This window comes from Pterocles gutturalis, unplaced genomic scaffold (genome assembly GCF_000699245.1).
Source record: "Pterocles gutturalis isolate BGI_N339 unplaced genomic scaffold, ASM69924v1 scaffold377, whole genome shotgun sequence".
NCBI classification, from domain to species: Eukaryota; Metazoa; Chordata; class Aves; order Pterocliformes; family Pteroclidae; genus Pterocles; species Pterocles gutturalis.
This window is the reverse complement of record NW_010109813.1, coordinates 7,635-30,899: the sequence shown is the minus strand read 5'-3', so window position 1 is coordinate 30,899 and position 23,265 is coordinate 7,635. Positions and strand designations below refer to the sequence as shown.

At 36.4% G+C, this 23,265-nt stretch overlaps 1 protein-coding gene across 1 annotated transcript in view; it reads right to left on the bottom strand.

Annotated features, from left to right (window-relative positions):
• The window catches only part of EXOC2 (exocyst complex component 2), a 117,671-nt gene extending 100,741 nt beyond the window's left edge, over positions 1-16,930 (bottom strand). The window contains exons 1-4 of the mRNA XM_010073076.1: positions 16,784-16,930; positions 12,023-12,199; positions 10,608-10,734; positions 707-820 (exon numbers count right to left, since the gene is read on the bottom strand). Coding sequence (XP_010071378.1) covers positions 707-820; positions 10,608-10,734; positions 12,023-12,199; positions 16,784-16,901 — 536 coding nt within the window. The 5' untranslated portion in view covers positions 16,902-16,930. The remainder of the gene's footprint in view (positions 1-706; positions 821-10,607; positions 10,735-12,022; positions 12,200-16,783) is intronic.
• Positions 16,931-23,265: the final 6,335 nt, after the last annotated feature.

Below are 23,265 nucleotides of genomic sequence, written 5' to 3'. Positions count from 1 at the left end.
AAACAAACAAAAAAAAATCTGCAAGTGGTATTTCCCTTCAAAATGCTAATCAGCATACACAGTTGAAAACAACAACAAAAAAGGCTCAACATCTCTGCTAAAAATGGCTTCCAGTATTATCTGAACACCAGCAGACAAAAGTTTCAGAACTCAGTTATACATGCAAAAATATATTTATGTAATACATTCATCTAAGTATGTATTATGAACTAGATTTAAAAATGAATTTAATAGTCAAGATTTTAAGATATTTAAGTCAAAGCTCGTACTCACTTGTCCAGATTCTTTTAGGATAGCATTTTCCACAAGAGTTAACTAAAAGCTAACTGATACTACTAACAGTTTTACTCTTAGTTATCTGTTCAGTGCCCTTATCCTGAGCCTCTAGTTGTGACTTAACACCTGCAGTTTCCTCTCAAGGCCATGCTGCCCAACTTCTTGATTCATAAAGGGCTTTAGACTGAAGAAAGACAACTTCCATCCGAGACAGGTAAAAAAAGAGGACATAAATTAGGTCTGGTTAAAATGAAGGTTTCCTCATTACCACATGAGTAAACTGTTTGATTCAAGTTTCTAGTCAAGCAGAAACATGAGTGGACACTACAGGTCTATCACTGTAAATGTCAACCACCAATGACACATCTATTGTATAACAAAATAACACAAAGTGACTTGTTTTTAAAACAATTACATGATGGCAACAAACCTTGTTGTTGAATGATTCTCAATCAGGTACCAGGCAGCAGAAAAGTTTTCACTAGTGAAATCAGCGCTCATCCCAGGAAACAGTGACTCCAAATCTTTTTGAGGAAATCTGCCTCTGAAAAATGAATATTCATTTCTTCAGTGAGACATATTGTCATGAACAGCTTACAACTAAAAGGGTCACATTTAAAAAAAAAAAAAAACCACCAAAACTAACAACAAATCTTGTGCCAACAAGACGTAAATATAAACTTGTATCTCACCTGAAATTAAATCTGGTATTAGAGACACATGTAGTGTGACTGGGAAAAAGACTGAAATCTAACCTAAGTAAAACTAACTTTACCATTTTAATTTCACCATTACACATATGATGAAAACGTTGCCTGGACAAAATGCTTCTGAAGAAAGAGAACTGCTGCCTTTAGAAAAATAGGAATAGACAGAGTCACCATGATACTACTAACATTCAAAAGCAAGACCACTAATGCTGAATATACTCAAACTCAACTCTACCTTTTCAATAAGAAAATCAGTGCACCAGGTCAAGTAAATAAGAAAGAATATTCTCTGTAAGCCACGAACCAGTATCTACCTAACTTTAAAATTACAGGACATCACCAGGCTGACAGCTTGTAAGTGATCTCACACCGTCATTGTCTACTGGCCCACATGCAGCAGAAGTCCCACAGAGTCATGAAGGAAGACGCACAGGGAATACTTTAATTATATACAAACACTGAAAGAAATGCCAAGTTAAAATCATCCTCTTGCAAAACAGAATACACTGATCTGTCCAGAGTACATGAAACATAAAAGTGGGCATGTTTCGAGTGACAAACACCAGATTTTGTTTGTTTTTCTTCAGTCTTACAATGCACAAAGATAGCATGTGAGCCAATTCTTTCTGAAAGCAGATTATCTACAACAGATTTTTGAAACTAAGATACTAATATAAAAATTTATTCCATTTATTTTAAGTCAGTGTAATAAAAATATTTAAAGTGCTTTTTGACAGAAACATGACAATCTTCATCTCTCACTTCAGACACACACTTAACACTCGGCCATGTTCATTCCACCATGCACTCTCAGTACATCACCAGGTGCACTCACCACTCTATTCTTTACCACCAGCTGCATCCCATCTTCAGAAACTAACTGTGGCAAACAAGTTTCCTTTTGGTCAGCCCTGAATTGGTCAAGCAGTTGGACTAGATTATCATTGGAGGTCCCTTCCACCTGAAATATTCTATTCTAAAAATTTACTACATCATTTTTGGATCACAATGTCAAACTCAAAAGTCAATAAAATCCCTCTTGGAAGCTCACAAGCTAGGTGAAGTCTGCTATACAAAGTATACTGTACGCAAATGCAACCCTGCTGTACTTTGCATTTGAGATTAAACTTGGGTGGGGATATCAATCCAGAGACAGCTATTGGAATTGTATTTAATACGTATTAAAAGCATCTGAATGGACACGAAAGCAATGATTTGTTAGTTTTGGTTTTTCTGTAATCTAAACATATTTCAAGATAGCTAAAGCTGTTGTTATTACAAAAAGCAAACAACAGATTAAGTGAAGCAAATCTAAAGGCAGGCACATTAAAAAGTACAATTATACAGAAACAAGAGTTGTTTCCTCTAAGTTTCTATTTATATCCAAATGGCCATTAGCACAAGCAGGTACAAAGGACCTACATCCATAATGACATGGCTCAGAAGTCTTTCATCAGTAGCACCTGATTACAGCAGGGGCATGAAAAAAATACTCTTTAAAAACAGGCCAAAAAAAAAAATCAAATTAGATGCACAGAAAAGTGATGACAGATATGAAAAAAAGAGAGACAAGGAAAACAGTGTGAGAAACAAATATATCAACTAAAAATGAGGGTCCCAACATTTCTCTTATGTTCAGCGAAAACATGATAATGTTAATGTAAAAATTTATAAACGTAAGTAGTGAGATTCAGGATTACTAATGACCTTGAATTTCATGAATGCCAGTCAGTGAGCAGAAAATGCTGACGGATGTAAGAAGGAGAAGAAAGTTTAAATTTTTCCTTCCTTTAAATACATTTTAAGATATCTTATTTTTCATTCAAAGTAGCCAAAAATGCCCAGTAGGCATGTGAAATTGTAGGACACTACTTCACATGTGATACATGGCATAGCTGTCCAAAAAAGCTTTTATATTAAACCCACACATGGTGGTATCTTTGCGGTCAACTACATTTTTTAATGCTAAAAACCAAAAATAACAAAAGCTTTCAGTTACCTCAAAAGAGACTCAGACTTTCAGTGCAAGCACTAAGGGCAAGCACAATACAGAAGCAGAATTTTGTTCATATTTTTCAGAACCTCAATATATTTTCTCAGAATCCAGCAGAAACGGTTATAAAGAAAAGCACACACACTCAACAGATATACCACTACCAAATGCTCCTCATTATTGCAAGACTGTAAGATATATGCATGACAGTTAAGCTTATGCATGAGCTATAAAATTGCTAGCAAAAATAAAAACAACCTACAAGAGACAGAGAGACCAATAATTTAGCTAGGGATGTAATAAATTCCTGCAAATTAGTTTTGCCCACAGACAGTGGGAAAGAAATGAAGGGGGTTTTTTCCAGTTTGATGTTTGACTGCATTGGAAAGTTATTAGGAGCTTTTTTCCAGCAGATGTATTTGTGCAGAACCATAAATTAGCAATGCGTTTATGGGTGCTTTTATCTGTGCAGACATATTTTAGACACAGTCACAACAGAGTAGAAACACGAATGTGAATGTGTGCGGTATGTTAACAATATGTTATACACTATGGTGTAGTATCCTTATTTTTATCATAAATTTTACCAGTAGTTTTTCCACTAACAGATACGGGGAGCTTGGAATGACTTGCTACAGCTGTCTTTACAACTGCTCGCTAAAAATTTCAAACTGAAAGCAACTGTATTTCTAAAACGTCGGGCCAGATGCATCTAAAGAGAGACTGACTCCACATACACATAAGTTTGTTTCATTAGCTTCCATTAGTAAATGACATAAATAAGTCCCTGGAAGTTGTTCTCACGAACACTTGCTTACCATTTACTTATAAACAAGCACATATGTGACTTAAGAAAGTCCTTCTGTTTTATTCACCTCAACATTACGGGGTGAATATGAATTAGCAGCAAAAGCTAAGACCATGCTGACATGCGATGAAATTGATGATCATTTTTCTGTTGACTTGCTTGTTATACAAGAATCACTTTGAGAAGCAACTCTGAGTACTTTTTAATCATTGATTAAAAAGCAATCACTGTAAAAGAAACTGGGAACCACAAACTGAATCTAGAAAACCTCAGAAAAAGAAAAGTTTACCATCCTTGACAACTCTACGTATTTCACTACCTTTACAATTTCAGCAAATCTACACATACTGGATTTATATAGTAGTACTTTTTGCTAGGCAGACTATTTTATTTAAAACAGAACTAGATCTGGTACTAGACCTCTAGTTAACATTTTAAAGTAGGTTTATCTAGCTAACATTTTTAATAGTCTTATTCACCCATCAACAACGTTAAAAGTAATTAAGATTTCACATACTGTTTATATTCATGAGAACTATAATAAAAATAAATTTGGTTTCAAGCCACTATACACTTTCACTTCCCTCAAATGTATTTTGAGTATATCTAATACAGTCATGCAGTATCAGATGTAGTGGTCCTTGCTTCCACACAAAGGGCGTGCACATCTACTTCAGATTCAAAACGCATAGGGTACAATCAATTCACTTGCGCCGCATGTGCCCATCAATACAAGCCCCTTCCTCCACTACCCCAGACTTTAGGTTCTGTATAGCCTGATACTCAATGAGTCTAATTTAACATCACAGCATATATCGGCTCTTACGAATTCTGCTAGAGAACTTGTGCATATACAGAGCATTTCTATTCTCCAGAGGTTTAAGGTTAGTTGTAATCTCCATGGGTAAATTGCAGCCTCTAAGCAGTCACAACTGAGTAACAGCAACAGAATATAGTGGATACTAATGAACAGAGCCTGACTATGAACACAGCTTAGCAAGTTGTGATTTTTCAGTAAAGATTATTTTGCTCCCAGAGTTTCAGAATCTCATAGTATGCTTCTCAGCATACCATGACAATATTTGCAGACTAAAGGCAGGTCCCAAAGCAGGGTACAGCCACCAAAATGTAACTTGAACCTCAATTTCACAGGAGTTTATAGGTCAAAAGGAGCAGCGTTAAATAAACACAGATTCTGAATAGCAACCAGCATAAACAAGCTCCAGCTAGAGCCGCTGTACACTCCCCCCCCTCTGTCTGGTACCAGTCAGACTCCTAGAAGCAGGCTTTGTACCAGCTGTACTGTGTTAATCATGCATGCAAGAAGACCAGCATAAGGGACACTGAAGTAGACTAAACACGACTAATCAGAAGGTGTTAACAAAGGTCTCTCCCATAACCAAAAGACAACTGGGTTTTTCACAAATATGACAGTAAAACGACAACCATATTTGAGAAATGGCAGAAGGTGACAAGACAAATCCACTAAGAGATTATAGGCTGGTACCTGCAACTGATGCATCAGCCTTACAAGCAGCAAGTGTTACTATATTTTAATGTCATAAAACTAGCACTATATACTACTATACACTGAATCTCTCCTGTAGGTTTCAAAAATTTTTCTGCGTGCATCTCTGTGATAAAATTTTCCACAAGCCCATCACGTTCAGGGATAAAACTGACTGCATTTCCATACAAGCCACTTAAAAATAAATAAATATCAAAGCCCCCCAGGAAGTCTTTTCCTATCTCATAGTAGCAAGCTGATGTTTACCATTAGGTGGCAGCGTAAGATCATCTGTTCCCTCCTCCCAGATCCACTGTTTCGGAAGCTGGCGTGGGAAGAGGGAAGCATCTGTATTGAGTGGGTGGATACAGAAGTATGTGGAATGTACTTAGCATGTCAGCATTTGCTTTCATGTACGAGATGGATTCACCATAATGACCTCTGCTACATGCAAAACAACAAACACTATTCAAAAATCTTCTAACCAACCACTAGGTCTGACCACTGTCACTGCTTTGCAGAGCACGGATTTTCTTAGTCTGACAGAGTAGGTAGAGGAGGCAGGGAACCTTTGATTAAACAAGGACTTGTCGTGCAGGAGAGGTAAAGCACGTGGTACATCTGAACAAGCAATTAATTCACAAATCTTATGTAGATCTAAATTTTCCACCAACAGATTTCAACTAGTGCCTTTATGAAACAAGCATCACATATTGTCTCCCAGAACTTGTTCAAAATTCTGAACAATTCTATGTTGGCAGGACATAACCTATCAACCTGCTGTTATAACAGCTCTAAACCGTGAAAACCAACTGAAGTACTGCAACATCGTTGTTAATGTTAGCATTTGTATACCAAGTTTCCATATTTCTCAGACTGAGGGGACTACTCTGTACAGTCTTTTTCTTCCTGCAAGCTATTTAAGCCTTCTGTAAGGGTTTCTGGCTACATCTGCACACCACAGCCAGGAATATTCCTTGGCAAGAAAGGTGGCACAGACCTGCTTTGCACTTAAAGCCAGCATAAAGATGGCAACACAAAACTAAAGATTTGTATCAGTCTTTACTCCATTTTGAAAATTAAAAAAAATAGAACACAAAGATTAAATATTTTAAATACCTATTTTTCTGGTGTGAATTAAATACTTCATAGCATACAAACAATACACACTAAGTGATAGCAATGTAAAAAAACCTCATCTAATTGGGTCAGTTCTGTGTTTTAAAAGATGAACAAACAACTGTTAGCAAGGCAGAACAAGTGTGTGCAAACACTCTTCTGTGAACACATTTGTAACTTTAAGGATCACCACTGAAACAGAATAACCACCAAATTCAAGTTTCATTATAACAGAAATTATTTTATTATTTAGCAGCTAAGACTCTTAGTTAGTTGTATGGCATAAGAACAGCAATTAATTCTCAGAAAATATTAAGAGCTTATTAGGCAGGAATTACATACACTTACTACCTGTTAAACTTGCAGGCTGAAGACGACAGCTTGCGCACCGTGTATACAAGTAACATTTAAAATATCTTGACTATGTAAAAAATAACCAGTAGGATGAGTGAATATCCTTCTCCTACTTTGCATCCTTGCAACATCTGAATATGAACAGAGAATTCCAGTGCATATTTTGAGTATTTTCAGTATATCTATTACTCCTACAGTGTATCTACAGACAGTATTCTAATTATTAATACAATGTGTTAAACCCACTATTGTCTATTTCCCTTAATTCACAGTTAAACCTTCTGTTCACTTCAACCCCAGCCACTCTCAATTAAACACCAATCTTAAATCCACTGAGTCAGAATTAATATTTTTTTTGTTCCTGTTCTCGCCAATAGTTTAATGAAATGCTGCACTTCTGTTCATTACTTACAGGATCTTTTTTCTAATATTTCAATATCCCATTTGCAACACCTTAAAAGTATCCACCTGAATGATTCAAAGGCTATGACTAATTTTTAAATACATTTTAACTGGACAAAGTACCACAAACAATGTTTTAAAAAGCCATCAAAGGAAATTCTAGAACTAAGCATAACTGATATTAAAAAAAAAATAACCACAACAGATGGGTGATTCCCATGCTGCAGATTGCCTCTTCTGTATCATTTGCTGATGACTGACAACCACTTTCTAGAGGGAGGACTTCTTTCACTCTGTAGCCTACCCACCTCCTGCCTTTTCTTCAGTGTGCTCCCATCTAGCTTATTCGTATCGTATTTTCTCACATCTCTTTTTCACTGTTTTTCTCCCTGGTCCTCTCTTTAAACTTTTCTTTTGTCTACCCCTACTTGCATAACCAACAAAAGGCACTCCTTTCCCTTCCTTAACAGCCATCAGGCTGCAGAAGTTGTAAATCCCACCAAGTCAGACCAATGCCAAACACTTCAGCTTCAAAATTAAAATACATCCCAACCTGCACACATTTAAAAATAAAGAAGCCAAACGTATTAATAAAGGAGAGGCTCTTATCCTGCAGAATCCCATCTCCTTGCATCCACAACTGTCCTTCATCATATTAGGCTTTATTTTAAAGTATCCCAAAATTCCAACAGCTTTTATCACTTCTAATAACAAATTATTCCCACATCTAGTAATGGTTTATGGTAACATCTTAATTTTCTAGTCTCTTTCTTAATTTATAATTGCCTTTTTTCACTATGTTGTACAACTTCTCAATGCTCACCCATCCCATACGTCAAGTATTTGCAAATGTGTGAATTCAGTTAAACTATATGGTATTAGAGATTATGTTATAAAAGTAAACATCACATTGCTCCAATTTTTCAAGCAAATTATGAAAGCTTTTCCACTGGGGAGGCATTTTATAATTAAAGACAGAATGTTCCATCTATACTCACAACCATAACAACATGCTGTCATTCACAGCATGAGGGCAGACCAGGCTTTCCCTTTCTTTCCCTGTCTCCTCTCTCCAAAACTTACCTCTACACAACTACTACTTGTTAATTGACTAGTGGTCCTTCTCTCAAACTGGTAATTTTCAACACCAGTGCTTGCCATAATCTTCATGCTTGACCTATAATGAACTTGGAGATCAATGAACAATGAACTAGGCTTGATATTATACTTGCCCAAAGATTTCCCTATTTTCTCCCCCCTCACAAAAAGGTTATTTTCTATCTGTATTTACATATTTCCAACATTTATTTTTCACACAAAATCTGAGGTTTCATTAAGATTATATTTTCTAATGCTTTCAGATTAAACATTTAAAATAAAATAATGTTGTTTTCCTATTTAACAAACATCTAAACAGATGACTGTAAATTAAATCCTAAATGAATGCTGTTTATGTTTCTGGAAAATAATTCTTGATCTATCACATTGACACTGTCTTAACTGTAAGAGCCACTGATTTTGGTAATGAAGTCAAACACTACATTAGAAGTTTTGTTAAAATAAGAACAAATCAAAGGTAACTGTGTCATAACAATTGTATTTACAGCAAGAAGTTTTGTGAGAAACCTATGGATAGAGGACTATACAACAGAACTAGTTATCCTGACTTAAATCCCAGACAAAATATTGGAAAAGCTGCTGTAAGTTCAACAAATACAGAATTAAAGCAGAGAAAATTAGTTTTAATGTCAGCCTGTCGCAACTGTTTCTTATAATGTTTGAGAATGTATGACAAGGGATTTGAGATTAAGTGCTTCATTGAAAAAAGTAACTAGACAAAATTAATATATTAAAAAAGACTTGCTACCAGAAGATTGATTTAAAACTTAGTTTTATGCAGCACCAATAGAATACATTACATGAATTAAAGAACTAATGACCAAAAAAACCCCAATCTGTGGAGAAGCAAACCTGAGAACATCTGTAGGTAAAGCTTTACTAAAGCCTACATTATTCTTCCATCAGTACTTGCATCATCTCTAATAACAGTTTTATTACCAATAATTTTTTATAAGTAATTGGTAAGAACATTAAGAATAAAAACTGTCATCTGGACTGAGAAGACAGACTTGTCAAGGAAGCAACAAATAGAGGAACCCAGTCAAATGCAAAAAGATACAGCTAGGATAAAGGAATCCAGGCCATCCCTATAGGATAATGTACATCCATGCCAGCAGTGAAAGTAGCAATTCAAGCGAATCAGCTAGCAAGCCACTCACAGCTGGTTGCCAGTGCAGCACTGTGGTAAAAAAGAATTACTACATTTTTTTTTTTTTTTTAATTTACAAACAGGAAAGAGAGTGGAGGAGAGACCGGAAGCTTTCTGGTAAGACACTGAAGTATTGTCCGCAGTCCTAGAGTCCACATTTTAACAGGGATGGAAAGATGCAAAAGACGAAAGAAGTAACAGTCAGAAGTTACATCAGAGGCTGAGAAAAATACTTACGAAGAGACAAAATCTTCAGCCTACTACAAAAAGTTGGGTTAGTACTTTGAAAAGAAAGAAATGCACATATTCAGACTAGGAAAGAAATGCACAGCCAGAGGCTGGAAGCTGAAGACAGATCCACTAGAAATCCCATAAAGATTTTTGGGAAAGTACAGTTTTCCCATCAGAACAAGGTAACAATGAACACCACAGATGTTCCCCAGTGCACGCCTCCTCACAGAGTATTCAGCAGATGAGACCCCTATTAATAACTTAATTTTAAATAGCCTTGGTTTTGGTAGAGCTGGTATCTTGATTAAGAGAAATAATATTCCTGATGCTATTTCTACCAGTTGGCAGGTTTGAAGCCCTAAGAGTGTCCTATTTAAACCCCTCGAATTCCATTTATCACTCACTATCAAGTTTCTGTTTCAGAAAAAAAATGTAATAAATTCCACCATACGTATGAAGGAAAGCAAAAAAGTCTGTGGGTTGGAAAACAGTATTAATATTTCAATAAAATAAACTAGTTGATGTGGTATAATAAATCACATTTTACAGTGCAATTTTAGCAATAGATAGCAATCTAAACATCCTTAAAAGCCTCATGAAACTCAAATACAACAGTAAGTATTCCATAACTGCGATGAATAAATCCAGAGCCTTAGGTTATTTACCAATCTTCAAAATCTAAACATCACTGTGGTTCAATATATCAGGCTTTTAGATTATCTACAGTTCTAATTGATGATCCAAAATGAGGATTATGAAGCACAATAGAATGTGCGCCAACAACTCTTCTGAGTATCAAATAGCATACCAACAGCTAATATATGTATGTATTTTTAAATCTTTCCCTGCCCTGTAAACTGTTAAACTTTTTTGGAATTCACAAACGCACATATAGAGAAAAACACTAAAAAAGTGGTTTAAAGGCATTTGGTACTCACTTGTCTATCTCAATACCAAGCGGATTAGCTGGACGTAGGGACAGGGGGGGAATCCCTTTGTTCCTATCAGTGCGCATGTCATAATAGTTCATTTCATCCACCCAGACAGCAGACTGATCCAAGATACCTAGAGAAAACAAAGCATAGATCCTTAAAACAACAAGGGTGGTCCAGCACCATCAACTTCTAACATACTGAATTAATTTGAAAAATCTCAATAAATACAAAGTGCATGCCTAGGTAATACATTGGAAGATAGATGGCAAAACAACCTGGATGCAATTATGATAAATTATTTTATTACAGCTGCTGAAAAGGTATTCGTGGCTGGGCATCAAACAATACCTCTTGCAGAGTGCACAGTTTCACGTACATTAAGAGCATTTTCCTGATAACAGAGTATTTTTTATTCCTCTGAGTATTTTTGTTATCTGTCCAAACCTTGTCATCTATTACTTGCAAAATGACCAATTACCTGGAGGTTGTCTTACTTGCATATTTTAGGGACAATCCCTTTTCTGTGCCGCCCACTAACCAAAAAGTAAACTTTGGCCACATGCCAAGATGGATGAGTCAGTGGACACAGGACTGACTTTGTTTCCAAAGCCTTAGCACAAGCAATGTGTAAAGGTGAGGCACAATAAGTCTTGGCCCTCAGCCAAAAATGCAGCCAGCCATATTCTTGGCCATACCCTTTTTTAACATAACCATCAGATACTCAACATGAGAAATTACCCCATCCCCACACTTACCCATCTTTTAAAATATCAGTTCTCCTCTCCCATCACCAGAAGCTTGACTGTAACATTTGCACTTGATTCACCTTTCTGTCAATAAGATCTTAGTACAGCTTGGGAGAAATTATGTGTTTTTTAACTGTCACTTCACTGCAGAGAACAAAAGCCTAAAATAGTTCTTGTGGGAACCCCTATGTTAGTAAAGATAACTATCCAACTACATCAATGAGGTGTTCTGAAAGAAACATTTTCAATCTAGAGGGTATTTAGGTGGGATTCTAGACTAAGGAGAGGTCCTAGACTGCTTGGCAACATAATTTCAATGGTTAAGAATCTCATGAGAAATACTTAAGGCTTTCTGTCTTGCAGAACGGTTTAAATTACGAATAAGAAATGGCACTGAGGACTCAACTTCCTTTAAAGGATTAACTGTCAGCTCAGGATTTAGGTGTAAAGCTCATGAGCTGATTGATATTTTGTATTTATCTAGTACACTTAAGAGTAATCACTGTATTCGTTTGGAATTTTTTTTAAATTGTAGAAGTTTAGTGCTACTCCTTACAGAAAAAAAAAAAAAAAGGGTGCATCCATTTTGAACATACATTTCATTTAAAGAAACACTCAGTTTTATCTTTGTTTAGCAAAGAAAACAGATGTGAATTTGGACAAGAAAAGTACCTATTTTTTCAGGTTTAAGCAGTTTGAAGGAAACGGTTGAAGTTCCTTTGCCACCAGACTTTGTAGTAACAATAATGTCTCCCTTGTCATTTTTAGCCTGTCCGACTCGACACACAATTTTACTGGCAGACATCCATTCAGCAGTCAGCAGACAGTTGTGCCCACAGATTGTTAAACCTAAGAAAAAAAGAAACCCTACTGTGAACAGAAGTATCTTTTGAAATTCAGTAATGCAATGCATTTATGATGCTTCATATGTTTTCCATAAATACATCTCTAGACCCTTCTCTAGTCCCTTACAGCTAACTACAGTGAGTCACAAATATGTTTTTCAGATGTTCCCTAGGTGACCTCAGGTCTTTTGTCCTGCCACCACTTCATGAGACACATGCAGAGCTGCTTGAAGCTCATTTTAAACTCCTCCAACGGTTATGGGCTACTGCAACTTTTCCTTCATGTTGTACAATAGATCTTCTGTCTGCAAGACACTAGAGAACTGCTGTTCAGTATTGCACTTATGTGAAACTTCCATCAAAACTGCATAAAAAAAAAAGTATGTAAGTTCACTCTGTGTGACTTTGCATAGTAAAAAAATACAGAAGCTCTACAAAATATTCCCAATGAACAATATCTCTCTGACCTTACTTGTTTAGAAGTACTTTCGCAGACACAGACAAGTTTTTTTGGTCAAAAAAAGGTATTAATTGATTAATTGATACCAATCTCTTCTGTACAAAATGCATGATGCAAGACTGTGATTCTACTGAATAAACTGCCCCTGTGATATGAAAGAATGGTCATGTAATGTTCATCTATGTTCTCTTCTAAACCTTCTCATAACACCAGTACAAATTACAAACTATAAAATAAAAATACAACATATATTTCAGCCATGAAGCTCACCTGTAGGAAAAGACTGTGGCATACCAAAATATGTCAAACTTCAGTGTTTAAAAAGACCTCTTAGCACCTAAAATATAAAGTGCACCTTAATATAAGGTCCAAGGCTTCCTGGGGCTTCAAGTCAGATCAGTCTGACCAACTGATCAATCTGACTAATCAATCTGATAGACTCCAGTCAGATCAGGACTCTGGATGCTGGAATAGGTGGATTGTTTTCTCAGATCTAGAACAATTCCCATATTCCTACCTGGAGTTTTGTTGTCATGAAGAACTGGCAAGATGTTGATTTCTATAGTATACAGATCAATTAGTAGAACAACTTCATTAGGTTCTTCTTAAATAACACCCTTACCTAGAAACATTTTGCCTTGTATCAAAAGGACAATGCTGTAGTAGTGTGTTGGCTGTACTGAAGTATAAATTAGTCAGGCATAGCAGTTCCTCCTCTGCTAGCTTGGCTTTTGTTTTTAATTTCTAGAAAGCTCTGACCAATTTAAAGGACAGACAGAAAAGGGTCAGCATATGTGGCTTGGTACCAAAGCTTCACACTTACTTTTTCTACACAATTTAAGTCTCTGACATTACACAGCAGACAAATTTGGCAGTTTCCATGGCTGTCAGATGTAAAAATACTTACTCCTGCCAAAAACTATTTTGAAAACAAAAAACAAAAAAATAAAAACCAGAAAGGCACTGAAACTTACTACAACTGAAAGCAATTTTACTTCAGCAATGACAGTTGTTTCTTAAAAGACGCCTGAACAAATGAAGGGTCGGGAGGGGGATGGACGACATATGGATTTTAACCTCAGTTTACATTATTACATCTCTTTTGGTTTTATGCTAGTAACTTCTCTGAAGGAAAAATGATTGTGGTAGGAACTATGACTAACTGAAATAATTTGTCTGAACCATTCATAAAGAGGTTTTCACCCTAGAATTTCAAAGGTCTGAATTCATGCTTAAATTAAGTAATAGTTTAAAAATCATGACCTGAGCTACAGCAATTTAGTACGGCAAAAATTTTTTAATCAGTCAATTATTTTCTACTCAGCAGAGGTTCCTAAAGCTGTCAAGAGAACAGGACCACAAGATCCAACACTTCTGAAACGGAGCAAAACAGCCTTTGTATCTTAAAAACACAGAAGAAAGGAAGTTTCTATTAATATTTTATATACCACACTAGATATAGTAATAGCACAAGACAATTTCTAAAACAAATAGAAGGTATGATCAAGGAGACCTTTTGATAGTACAGATACAACACTTTTTTCTACAAAGAGAAAACTCTTTAAATAAAACATTTTAATCTGCTGCATCGTACAAATGTTTTTGAGAACATCATGCTGGGTTCTAGCTTTAATGTGCCTTTCAATAAATAGGCACAAGTAATTCTCTTATTGGGACTTTCAAATTTTGTTTACACTTACATATTGACAATTTTATAATATCCACAAAATACAGCTGCAAACGTCTTGAAAGACAAACTAAACCTTGAGAGCATAAATGTTGCAGGTATCTCCTGGATTTGATTTTTTGTACCATGAGCTATACAGTTACAAATAAAAAGTTTATTTGGTTTCAAAGATACAAACAGATTACAAGGCAGCTCTCTCCTGAGTGAAACTTAAAGGCATATTCTTCCATTATGTGACCTTCCGTTTATATATAAAAAAAAAAGTTTCTTGCTTTTCATTTTACTCTAATGCATCTCAAATAGCAGATTATAATCTTTATAAAACCCTCACTCAATCTTGCTTAAATCTCATGCCTACAAAGGCCCACTTTTGCAAGTATTTCCATCCAAGTCACAGGGAATATTTACATGCCTAATTTAACCATGAAAAGAAATCTTTACATGTCTGGGGCCTTAGTCATTAGAGAAAACTGAGAATGGAGCTAAGGAAAAAAATAAGGCAAGCCATTATTTATTTTTTTATTTTTACCTCAAAGCATGAAATTATTAGCAGCTATGTGTTACAAGAGTTACCCCGAAAAAAATGAGAAAAAATATTAGCAGTTAATTAGCTGTAATACTGAGACGCAGTTCAGGAGATGCCTTCTTCCTAAGAACCTAGCACTGATCACTTCTGAGAGGATCACATCAATGAACTAAGGAGGTTATCAAGGTATATCAACTACGCAAATACACAGAAATATACTCACCTGTAACATCATCAGTTATTTGATTATTTCTCAATAAAGATTCATTAGTGTACCGCAACACTGCCTAGCAGCTCAGGAAAATACTACTTTCCCCTCCGACGGGCAGCAAACTGAAGTGAAGGGGAAAATTGTAAGAGCTTATGCTTGGCCATGAAGTTCATTGTGGTGGCCAAGAACTGAATCCGTGAATCTTGGTTTACAGCCATGAAGTGAAATATTGTTTCTAGCAAAGCCAAACAAAATTCCAATGGACTTCAGAGGAGTCACGATTCCACAACACATTAGATAAATTGTCTCTAATATGAATACTGAAGTACACATATGCTTAACTTGCAAAAGAAATAAGGGAAATTCCAGTAGTTACAGTTAACTTGGATTTCCAGACGATTTTACAAACTCCATCCGAAAGACTTAAGAAAATTAAGCAACTATAGGACAAGATCCTCAAATAGATAAATAGCTTGTTAAAAGATAGAAACAAGGTTACAGTAAATTATGTGTTTTCACTAATGAAAGTTTTGACAAGGTATGTGCTGGGATTGCTGATGTTCAATATATTCATAAATGACATGCTAAAGAGGTTAAAAAGTTTGCTGATATTTATTCTGAATGTAAAGACCATAAAAACTAGAAAAAAAATGCGGAATGACCTTGTGAGACTGAATGGATGCGCTACAATGTAGATGCTATAAAACAGCAGCTGAAATGCAATGAACAAAAATAGATGCACACAGGCAAAACCTTAAATTGACAGATGACAGCGTCAAACTGACTACTAACCCTCAAGCATTAAATCATGGGACTATAATGTGCAAAATAACAAAAAACATTTGCTTGATGTTTAGTAGGAGTTACATGGAAAACAGAGTTCTATGGAAGAAATACAAAACAAAAGTGAGAGTACAGTATTTATGCCATAGTGTATTTACATCCTGAACACTGCGTGTAACCAAATGTTGTTCACTCATCATTGGTAGTGAAACCAAAAGAGATTCACTGAAGAGCAACAACAGGGTCAAAGATGCGTGCAAAAAATTTAAATACACCAGGACTTTTCAGCCTGGAAAAGAGGCAACAGAGCAGTGATGATCAAGATCCATAGGGTCAGGAGAATCAGAGAAAACTGCTTGTTCCCTCTTTCAACGCAAGAGCTATGATGATTCAAATGAAGTTACCATTTTAAAATCAAAACAGTGAAGGAAATGGTTATTCGCATAATGTGTAGGTAAATCTTTGAACCCAAGTTGTTATAACTGTTGCAGACACACAAACTGACTTTTACAGTAATTCAAGGAATAGCAACGCCCAGTGACTCTCTCAATAAATTGAAAACACTTCTGATAGAAAAGTCTCCATACTGAAATTCTCAGTCCCTGGGAAAGTAACAAAGGAGTGTGTTGTTACATTCACCCTCTTCTTATGCACTCCCACAGGCATTCATACTTAGCCAGTGTTCAGCACAGGATGTTGAGTCAGGCTACGGGTTCATCTAACAAAGCATCGTCACTCTGATTTGTCTCACATGGGGCAGCATCCCTGAATTTGTTGATTCAAGTGCATATTTGTGAAAAGAGCATTCCTCATAACACGCAACACAGATTTTACCATGAAAAAAAAAAATAAAAATTATCTCTTATCATATCCTAACTGTGACACTGTACAGTCTCAAAATAAGGGTTTTTGTTAACTCACCTATGAGGTCTGTAGGCCCAGTCCCCAAATTTTCTCCTCTAATTGTCACTTTTGTCCATGAGATGCCTTCATTGGGGGAGATGCCAGTTACAAGGGGGGGCGGCCGTGCTCGAGACATGATGTCTATTCAGTTACTCAAAACTGAGTTGCTTTTATCTGTTCAGCAAGAAACAATTACTTAAAAACAATAATTAAATCATGTAAAAATTAAAAACCTTTTAAGCTGTTCATCTAAAATGTTAAAGAGAAAAATATGAATGTAAATATGGAACACCACTCTCAAAGTATTTTTTGCTACATAGTCATAAACCAGAAAAGAATATGTACACCTTCTTTGCACTTTTTCTTTGATTAACTATAGCTCTAGTCCTGAACAGTAAAGAAAAAGTATATTCAGAAAAAATATTAAACCCTCAAAATGCTTAATGAAACTATACACACACACACTCCAAATCACTTATGTCAGAATTCAAATGATCCTGTTCAATCCTCTATTAGAAAGTTTTATTGTATTCCTTAGAAATTTTGGAATTGCCAAGCTAAGTAACACACTGATTACATATTCGAATTACTTCCCCATCAAAAATAGATTTACTGGCACAGCCAGTCCCATGGGGAGAAGCCTCCAGCACTTATTTGTATAAAGCACTGACATTTACATAAACTGAGAAAATTAAAACATTGCTTACAGACCCAATACTAGGACAGAACATCATCAAAACAAGTAATATCCCCACAGATCAACAAAAACACACATAAAATTAACAAAGAATGGCCAGAAGTGTATTCCTTCGCACCTGGAATTAGGAGTCAACTCAAACCAGTTTAATTAGCTCTGTAACAGAAACATCAATATGGTACGCACGCTAAGCGGCCTACATTTAATTTACTATGGAACTGATCACGAATTCCTATGACTTATAAGCAGTTTCCTTTGTGCAGCTCTGCAACCATAAGAAGCAGATGAGCATAACCTGAAGCACATTAGCTCCCACCAACTCCTGCACATTTACAACACTTACTAAACATAGAGCCTGCCCATAGGCACACAGGTCTTACAGAAGTCATAAGACAAGCAAAAAAACTTCTCTTAAGGACTACCACGGTAATTTTGCATCATCTATTCCATTTCATGACTCCTGAATTGTTCTACTGAGACACAACAGCATCCTTAAAATTCCTAGTAAAAAAAATTAATTTGGTATTCTGGAACTTTGTGAAATTATCTATGATCACTTTCTAATAGGAATTCATCTGCACTGGAACAGTAAGAACCCAAAGTAACCTATAGGAAGAAATGTTTTTATTTCTAAGAAAATGCAGGAATGAGGAAACAGGTGAGTATTCAAAAACCTTAGGTACACATATAGAACACTTTAGCACACACAATTTTAAAAGTTCAGGTTGGTAAGAAATATGTAGGATATAAGCCAAGCTTCATTACACTTCTCTTATGTATTTTTATGTTAGATCAAGGTATATTTTCTATTTTTCCTTGCGAACAGTCACGTCCGTGAAACCCAGAATTTCTGTAAATCATCCCTAGCAATAAACTGCAGTGAAGTTGCAGTTTCTAAGCACTAGTAGTTAGGAAATACCAGAATGAAGTAAGCTATCTTTGTTTCAGCTGCTTCTGCGTACACAAATTACATTCATGGTACCATCATACACCATGCTTCTACACAACCTCCCTAAATTGTTCAGTTTTACTACATAAATCTGCCAGGAGGACCAAAGAACCTCCCACTCACTCACTGGTTTCTTTCTTCACGTTCTGAATTTGGAATGCACACTGAAAATGAAGATGGAAATTGGAAAAGCAGGAATAAGAAGGAAGATCTCGTGAAAGGAATCAAATACAGTCCCCAGAGCAAGATCTTGTCTCTATACCACAGATGCATAGCCGGTCACTTATAATAAAACTTTACACTAACACTTTCTTCTCGGTTTCCGTGTATCCAACTTCAGAGCCCACAGCCACATCTGAAGTCCGTGTGAAATGTACCCTGGACACAGGGAACACTGCACAATGCTCCAAAGTATTCAGGTGCTAAATAACCACCTCAAATCTCTAAATATATTTGATCTTAAATGTCTGTTTGTCAGTTTCACATATTTAAAGTATGAATGCTATCACACTTCTCTAAAGCTATTTTGAAGACAAATTCATTAATACGGCATCGGCATTTCGATACTCTGAACACCCCTGAACTACTAATATAACTAGAGAACTTTTGAGACTACCTTTGAAGAGTGTGGAATTAATAAGAGATGCCAATTCCTGTTGAACAAGCAAGAACATAGTAAGTTGCAGTATGTGACCCATGTTCAGTACACGGAGGAAGTCTGGTAAGAGCCCACCATAACACACACAACATGTGTCTGGAACTAAGGTGGTTTGTTTTGGTTTTGTGTTTTTAACTGGTAATTAACTCGTAACATTTCTTGACTGGCTAACTTCACAACATTGAAAATTACGTTATGTTTTTAATAAAACATTAATTTCCCAGGGTTTTTTGCAAAGAATAAACTGATGAAAAAGGCATTAAGTTATATAGTATCATATAGATGCTCCTATAAGTCTATAGGTAAAATACTATGTAACCTCTTACATGAACCAACATGAGGCTACAGAAGTGAGTAGTCAACAGATGCAGTCTATGACCTTCTGGGTAGAACAGCACTGAAGGAAAGGAGGACAGTATCGGCAGATTGCAAAGAAATCAGCTCACAGTCATCTCCAGGTAGGGGGGAGAAGGTTGTGTGCTGGCAGGCAGCATTCCCTCCCTCCTGCCCTACTATTTCTTCCCAGCACTGTTTTTGCCATCACACAGGGACAGCCACTCTCTGCCTCATTTCGAAACCAAGGCCAGGTCCTAGTCTGGCTGCCGAACTATTTCCTGCCACTATCCTGCCAATCTTCCTTCTGACTTATCCGTAAATTCACGCAGGGAGGAAGAGGGGGTGTTACTATCCCAATTCTCCTTTCAAATCCTGACAGCTTGGCAATTACTCTTCCTTACCTCCCGTTCCTTAACACAAGCCTTCTTGCCCCGATAGCCCACCTGCACCACTTTCTCACCACAGCTGAAAATGATAGACTCCATCTTCTGCCCAGATCCCTAGTCCTGCAGTCACAAGGCTTGCCCAGCCTCATCTGCACTGCAAAGCTACATGACCACAGCATCGCCTGACAAAACAATGGGCAGCACAACAGAAATAAGCTTCCCAGTTCTGATTGCCAAATCTAATACTACCTGGAGCAATCAGAATGGAAAGTCTTGTTTATTCCTAAGCAATTACAAGATGCATAAGCACAGAAGTTCAGACCTTTCAGAATTTGAAGTTTCCTCTGGAGTTCTGTGCAAACAAGACGTTAGAGAAGAATTGGGTGCCTAAGTTTACTTAGAGCAAGGAGGACAAACTGCATCTCTCCCTGCTGCTCTTATCCACGTAGTGTTCACAGCTTTTCTCACAGATCCTCAGCAGAGCTTGAAGACATACAACAGCTGTAAAGGGGTTATGTCTCCACATACACACCTAGCCACCTTCTGCAGGAAGCAGTGTGTGTCTAGATATCACTCAGACAACATAAAACACCTCTTCTACTGCTGAGCAATTTTTTGTAAAGATTTATATAGAATGTTAATCAGTAACACAGATGTAAAAAAGGCAGCTTCAGGAACTCAGTGGTAATATGGAGAGGAAGAAATCTTGGGGAAAACAAGTAAACTAGAAGCTACTTTGGTATTATTGACTTCATTTTCTCACCCCCCTTCCCCCCAATGTTACGGTTCCCTTGCATTGCAGCCATTGTTTCTTTCAAAATACCTAGGCACACAGGTAATTGGCTTGAATCAATACCAAAACTCGAGAATAATATTACAACATATTCTTCTGGATTTCAGAAATTGGCACTAGATCTCCCTTCATGATGATCCGAATAAATGTAATAAAAATGCTGAGCCTCCCGAGTTCTAATATTTCTTCCAAAGTACTTCCATACTTACTGCAGAATTGCTTTAAAATACCTCACTGAAATGAGAAGACCACAGTAAATCTCAACACATTACAGAAGCACTACAGCACTGAGACGCTCTATTATTACTACTATTATTATGATTTATAAATATCAATTGGTTTCACTTATTTCAAAGAGTAAGTGAAGGAACTCTATGGAATCTGTCCCTATTGCAAATACCAAACAAATGCCTGGGAACCTTCAATTAATTTCTATATTTCCTTTCCTCCTCCTCCTTACAACAAACAATAGTTAAAATGACTGAACTGCTTATTGGGAAGCCTAGCCAGTATACTACCGTGTCCCAAAAGTAAGTTTCTAGGTTGTTGTTTGGTTGGTTTTTTTTTTAAATCTTTCAGGGATAAGATGAAAAATAATTACTTTTTCACTTCATTAAAAAATACACCAATCTAATAAAGAACTCTTGTTGCGATTCTACACATTTCCCTAAAGAGAAATTATATTTCTTACAAATATGTATTATGCATAAAATAATAATATTTTTAAAAACAGCCTTCTTACTGAAAGACTGATTCTTATACAGACTAGGGGAGATTGCATAAAGACAGTTTTCTATGCAAGACATTTCCTCTGAGGAGCCAGGCTCACTGAAGAAGTTCTAACAAAACTTTTATTTTTTTTTGCAATGGACAGTCGTATTCTACACTAACAGAGGTCTCTTTCCCTCTTCTCCCCCCTCTTTTTTTTTTAAACTTCATTTCCGCACAGTATCTCTCCAACAGATATCCGTTTGACTGCTGCCATGATCTTGCCCATATTACTCTCTCTATTATTCTGTCATAATTTTTGTTATGAAAGTGCAAGGAGTTAGAAAGGTTCTGCAAAGACCACCTACTACAAAGCCATCTTGAAAAATGCCTTTCATAAACATCATCTTTGTCTTTACATGAGCTTCTCAAATAAACTGTCCTCTCACAGAGGTTTGGTCAAAAAAAAAGAAAAAAAAAAATCCAGACAGTTCTGAGCATTACAAGCTTGGTAAAGAGGGGACATCTTCACTCTTTATCCTAAGAAAACCACTTTAAAAACAAATAATGAAGAAATGAAATATGGCCCAACATATGGGAAAATACAATTGTAGTTGCTTTTTTGACTTTTGTAAGCCTTCAGTTGGTGTAAAATGAGAGTTCTTAAATAGGTTTCTCCATTCAACTTCCAATGGCAAGCACAGAAGAAACATAGTAAAATGCCAACAGCTACCATATCTGTTCTCTAAAGCAGAGTGCTGCTTACCACTCTGGAAGAAGTACTAGAATATGAAATAAGCGAACAACAGGCGTTCAGGATTTAAGGATATTAAATTGTCTGGTAAATTTAAATCCCAAAGGAAAACTACAAGCACCATGATAGCGCAGACTTTCAGAAGACCAGTAACAATCAGGTCTGACCACATTTCACCAGTGGACAAATTAGCAGTTGAAGTGTTTTAAAAGGAAGTTTCTGACTTCTAAAACAAGACAGCAAGTTGGTTCCAGTGACTAAAAATTCCAGTTAAAGTTTTCAGCGGTACTTTGTCACAGACACTGAACTTAAAAGGCTCTCTCGGAGGAAGACAGACTCAAGGTCAATGGAAGTGCCATGGTCATCTAGCAAAGGGAATCTAAGCTGTCAGGAAGGGAGGGAAGAAAAAGCATATTTGTCATTGCTGAGAAAGTCTAAGCTACAAGCAAGCATGCAAGTCTTCAGGTATCAAGTATTTATTTGTTCTCACTCATATATACATGTGACAGAATACAATTTTAAAAATCTTGAGGCAGGAACAGCACAAATGACCAAAACATCACCCACGTTCAAATCACGGTATGCCTCAGACAACGCTGTTTATTTTTTAAAAGGCAAACCAATCTGAAACCACTAGGTGAGGTACTCTTATCACACTAACAACACAGCATTAAATGCTTTCCAAATGAACAGGTTTACAAAATGCCCTTTTTTAAACAAGCAATAAATACTCAGATTCCAGAACCTAGGTGATGGCCTTTTCACCTTCAACTACACAAACTTATGCTTCTACTAAATAAATCCAATAATTTGTTTTCACTAGAAAACCCAAGGAATCCCCTGAGTACAGCACACTATGACAGAGTCAACGAAGGGACACAGCAAATGAAAAGCTTCCTACATGTTTGTACTCAAAACCATTACAAAGCAATGAAAAACACTATTGGAACCCTTTCTGTGCATTATCTTCCCAACAATATAAATTCAGACAGACAATCTACATAAACCAAGATTTAAAAGCATCCAAAAAGCAGCACTGTGAAAATAACTGACATTTATTAACCCCTCTGGAGATCTTCAGTGCCCTAGAATTTCCACAGCCTTCAACACGACATTAATAATACAAAGTCCATTCTTGCAAGCCTGCCAGAAAAGACTGGGAAGTGAATAAGCTAAACAATGCTGAAATTCCAAGTGATATTAAGAATCTATGCATGTT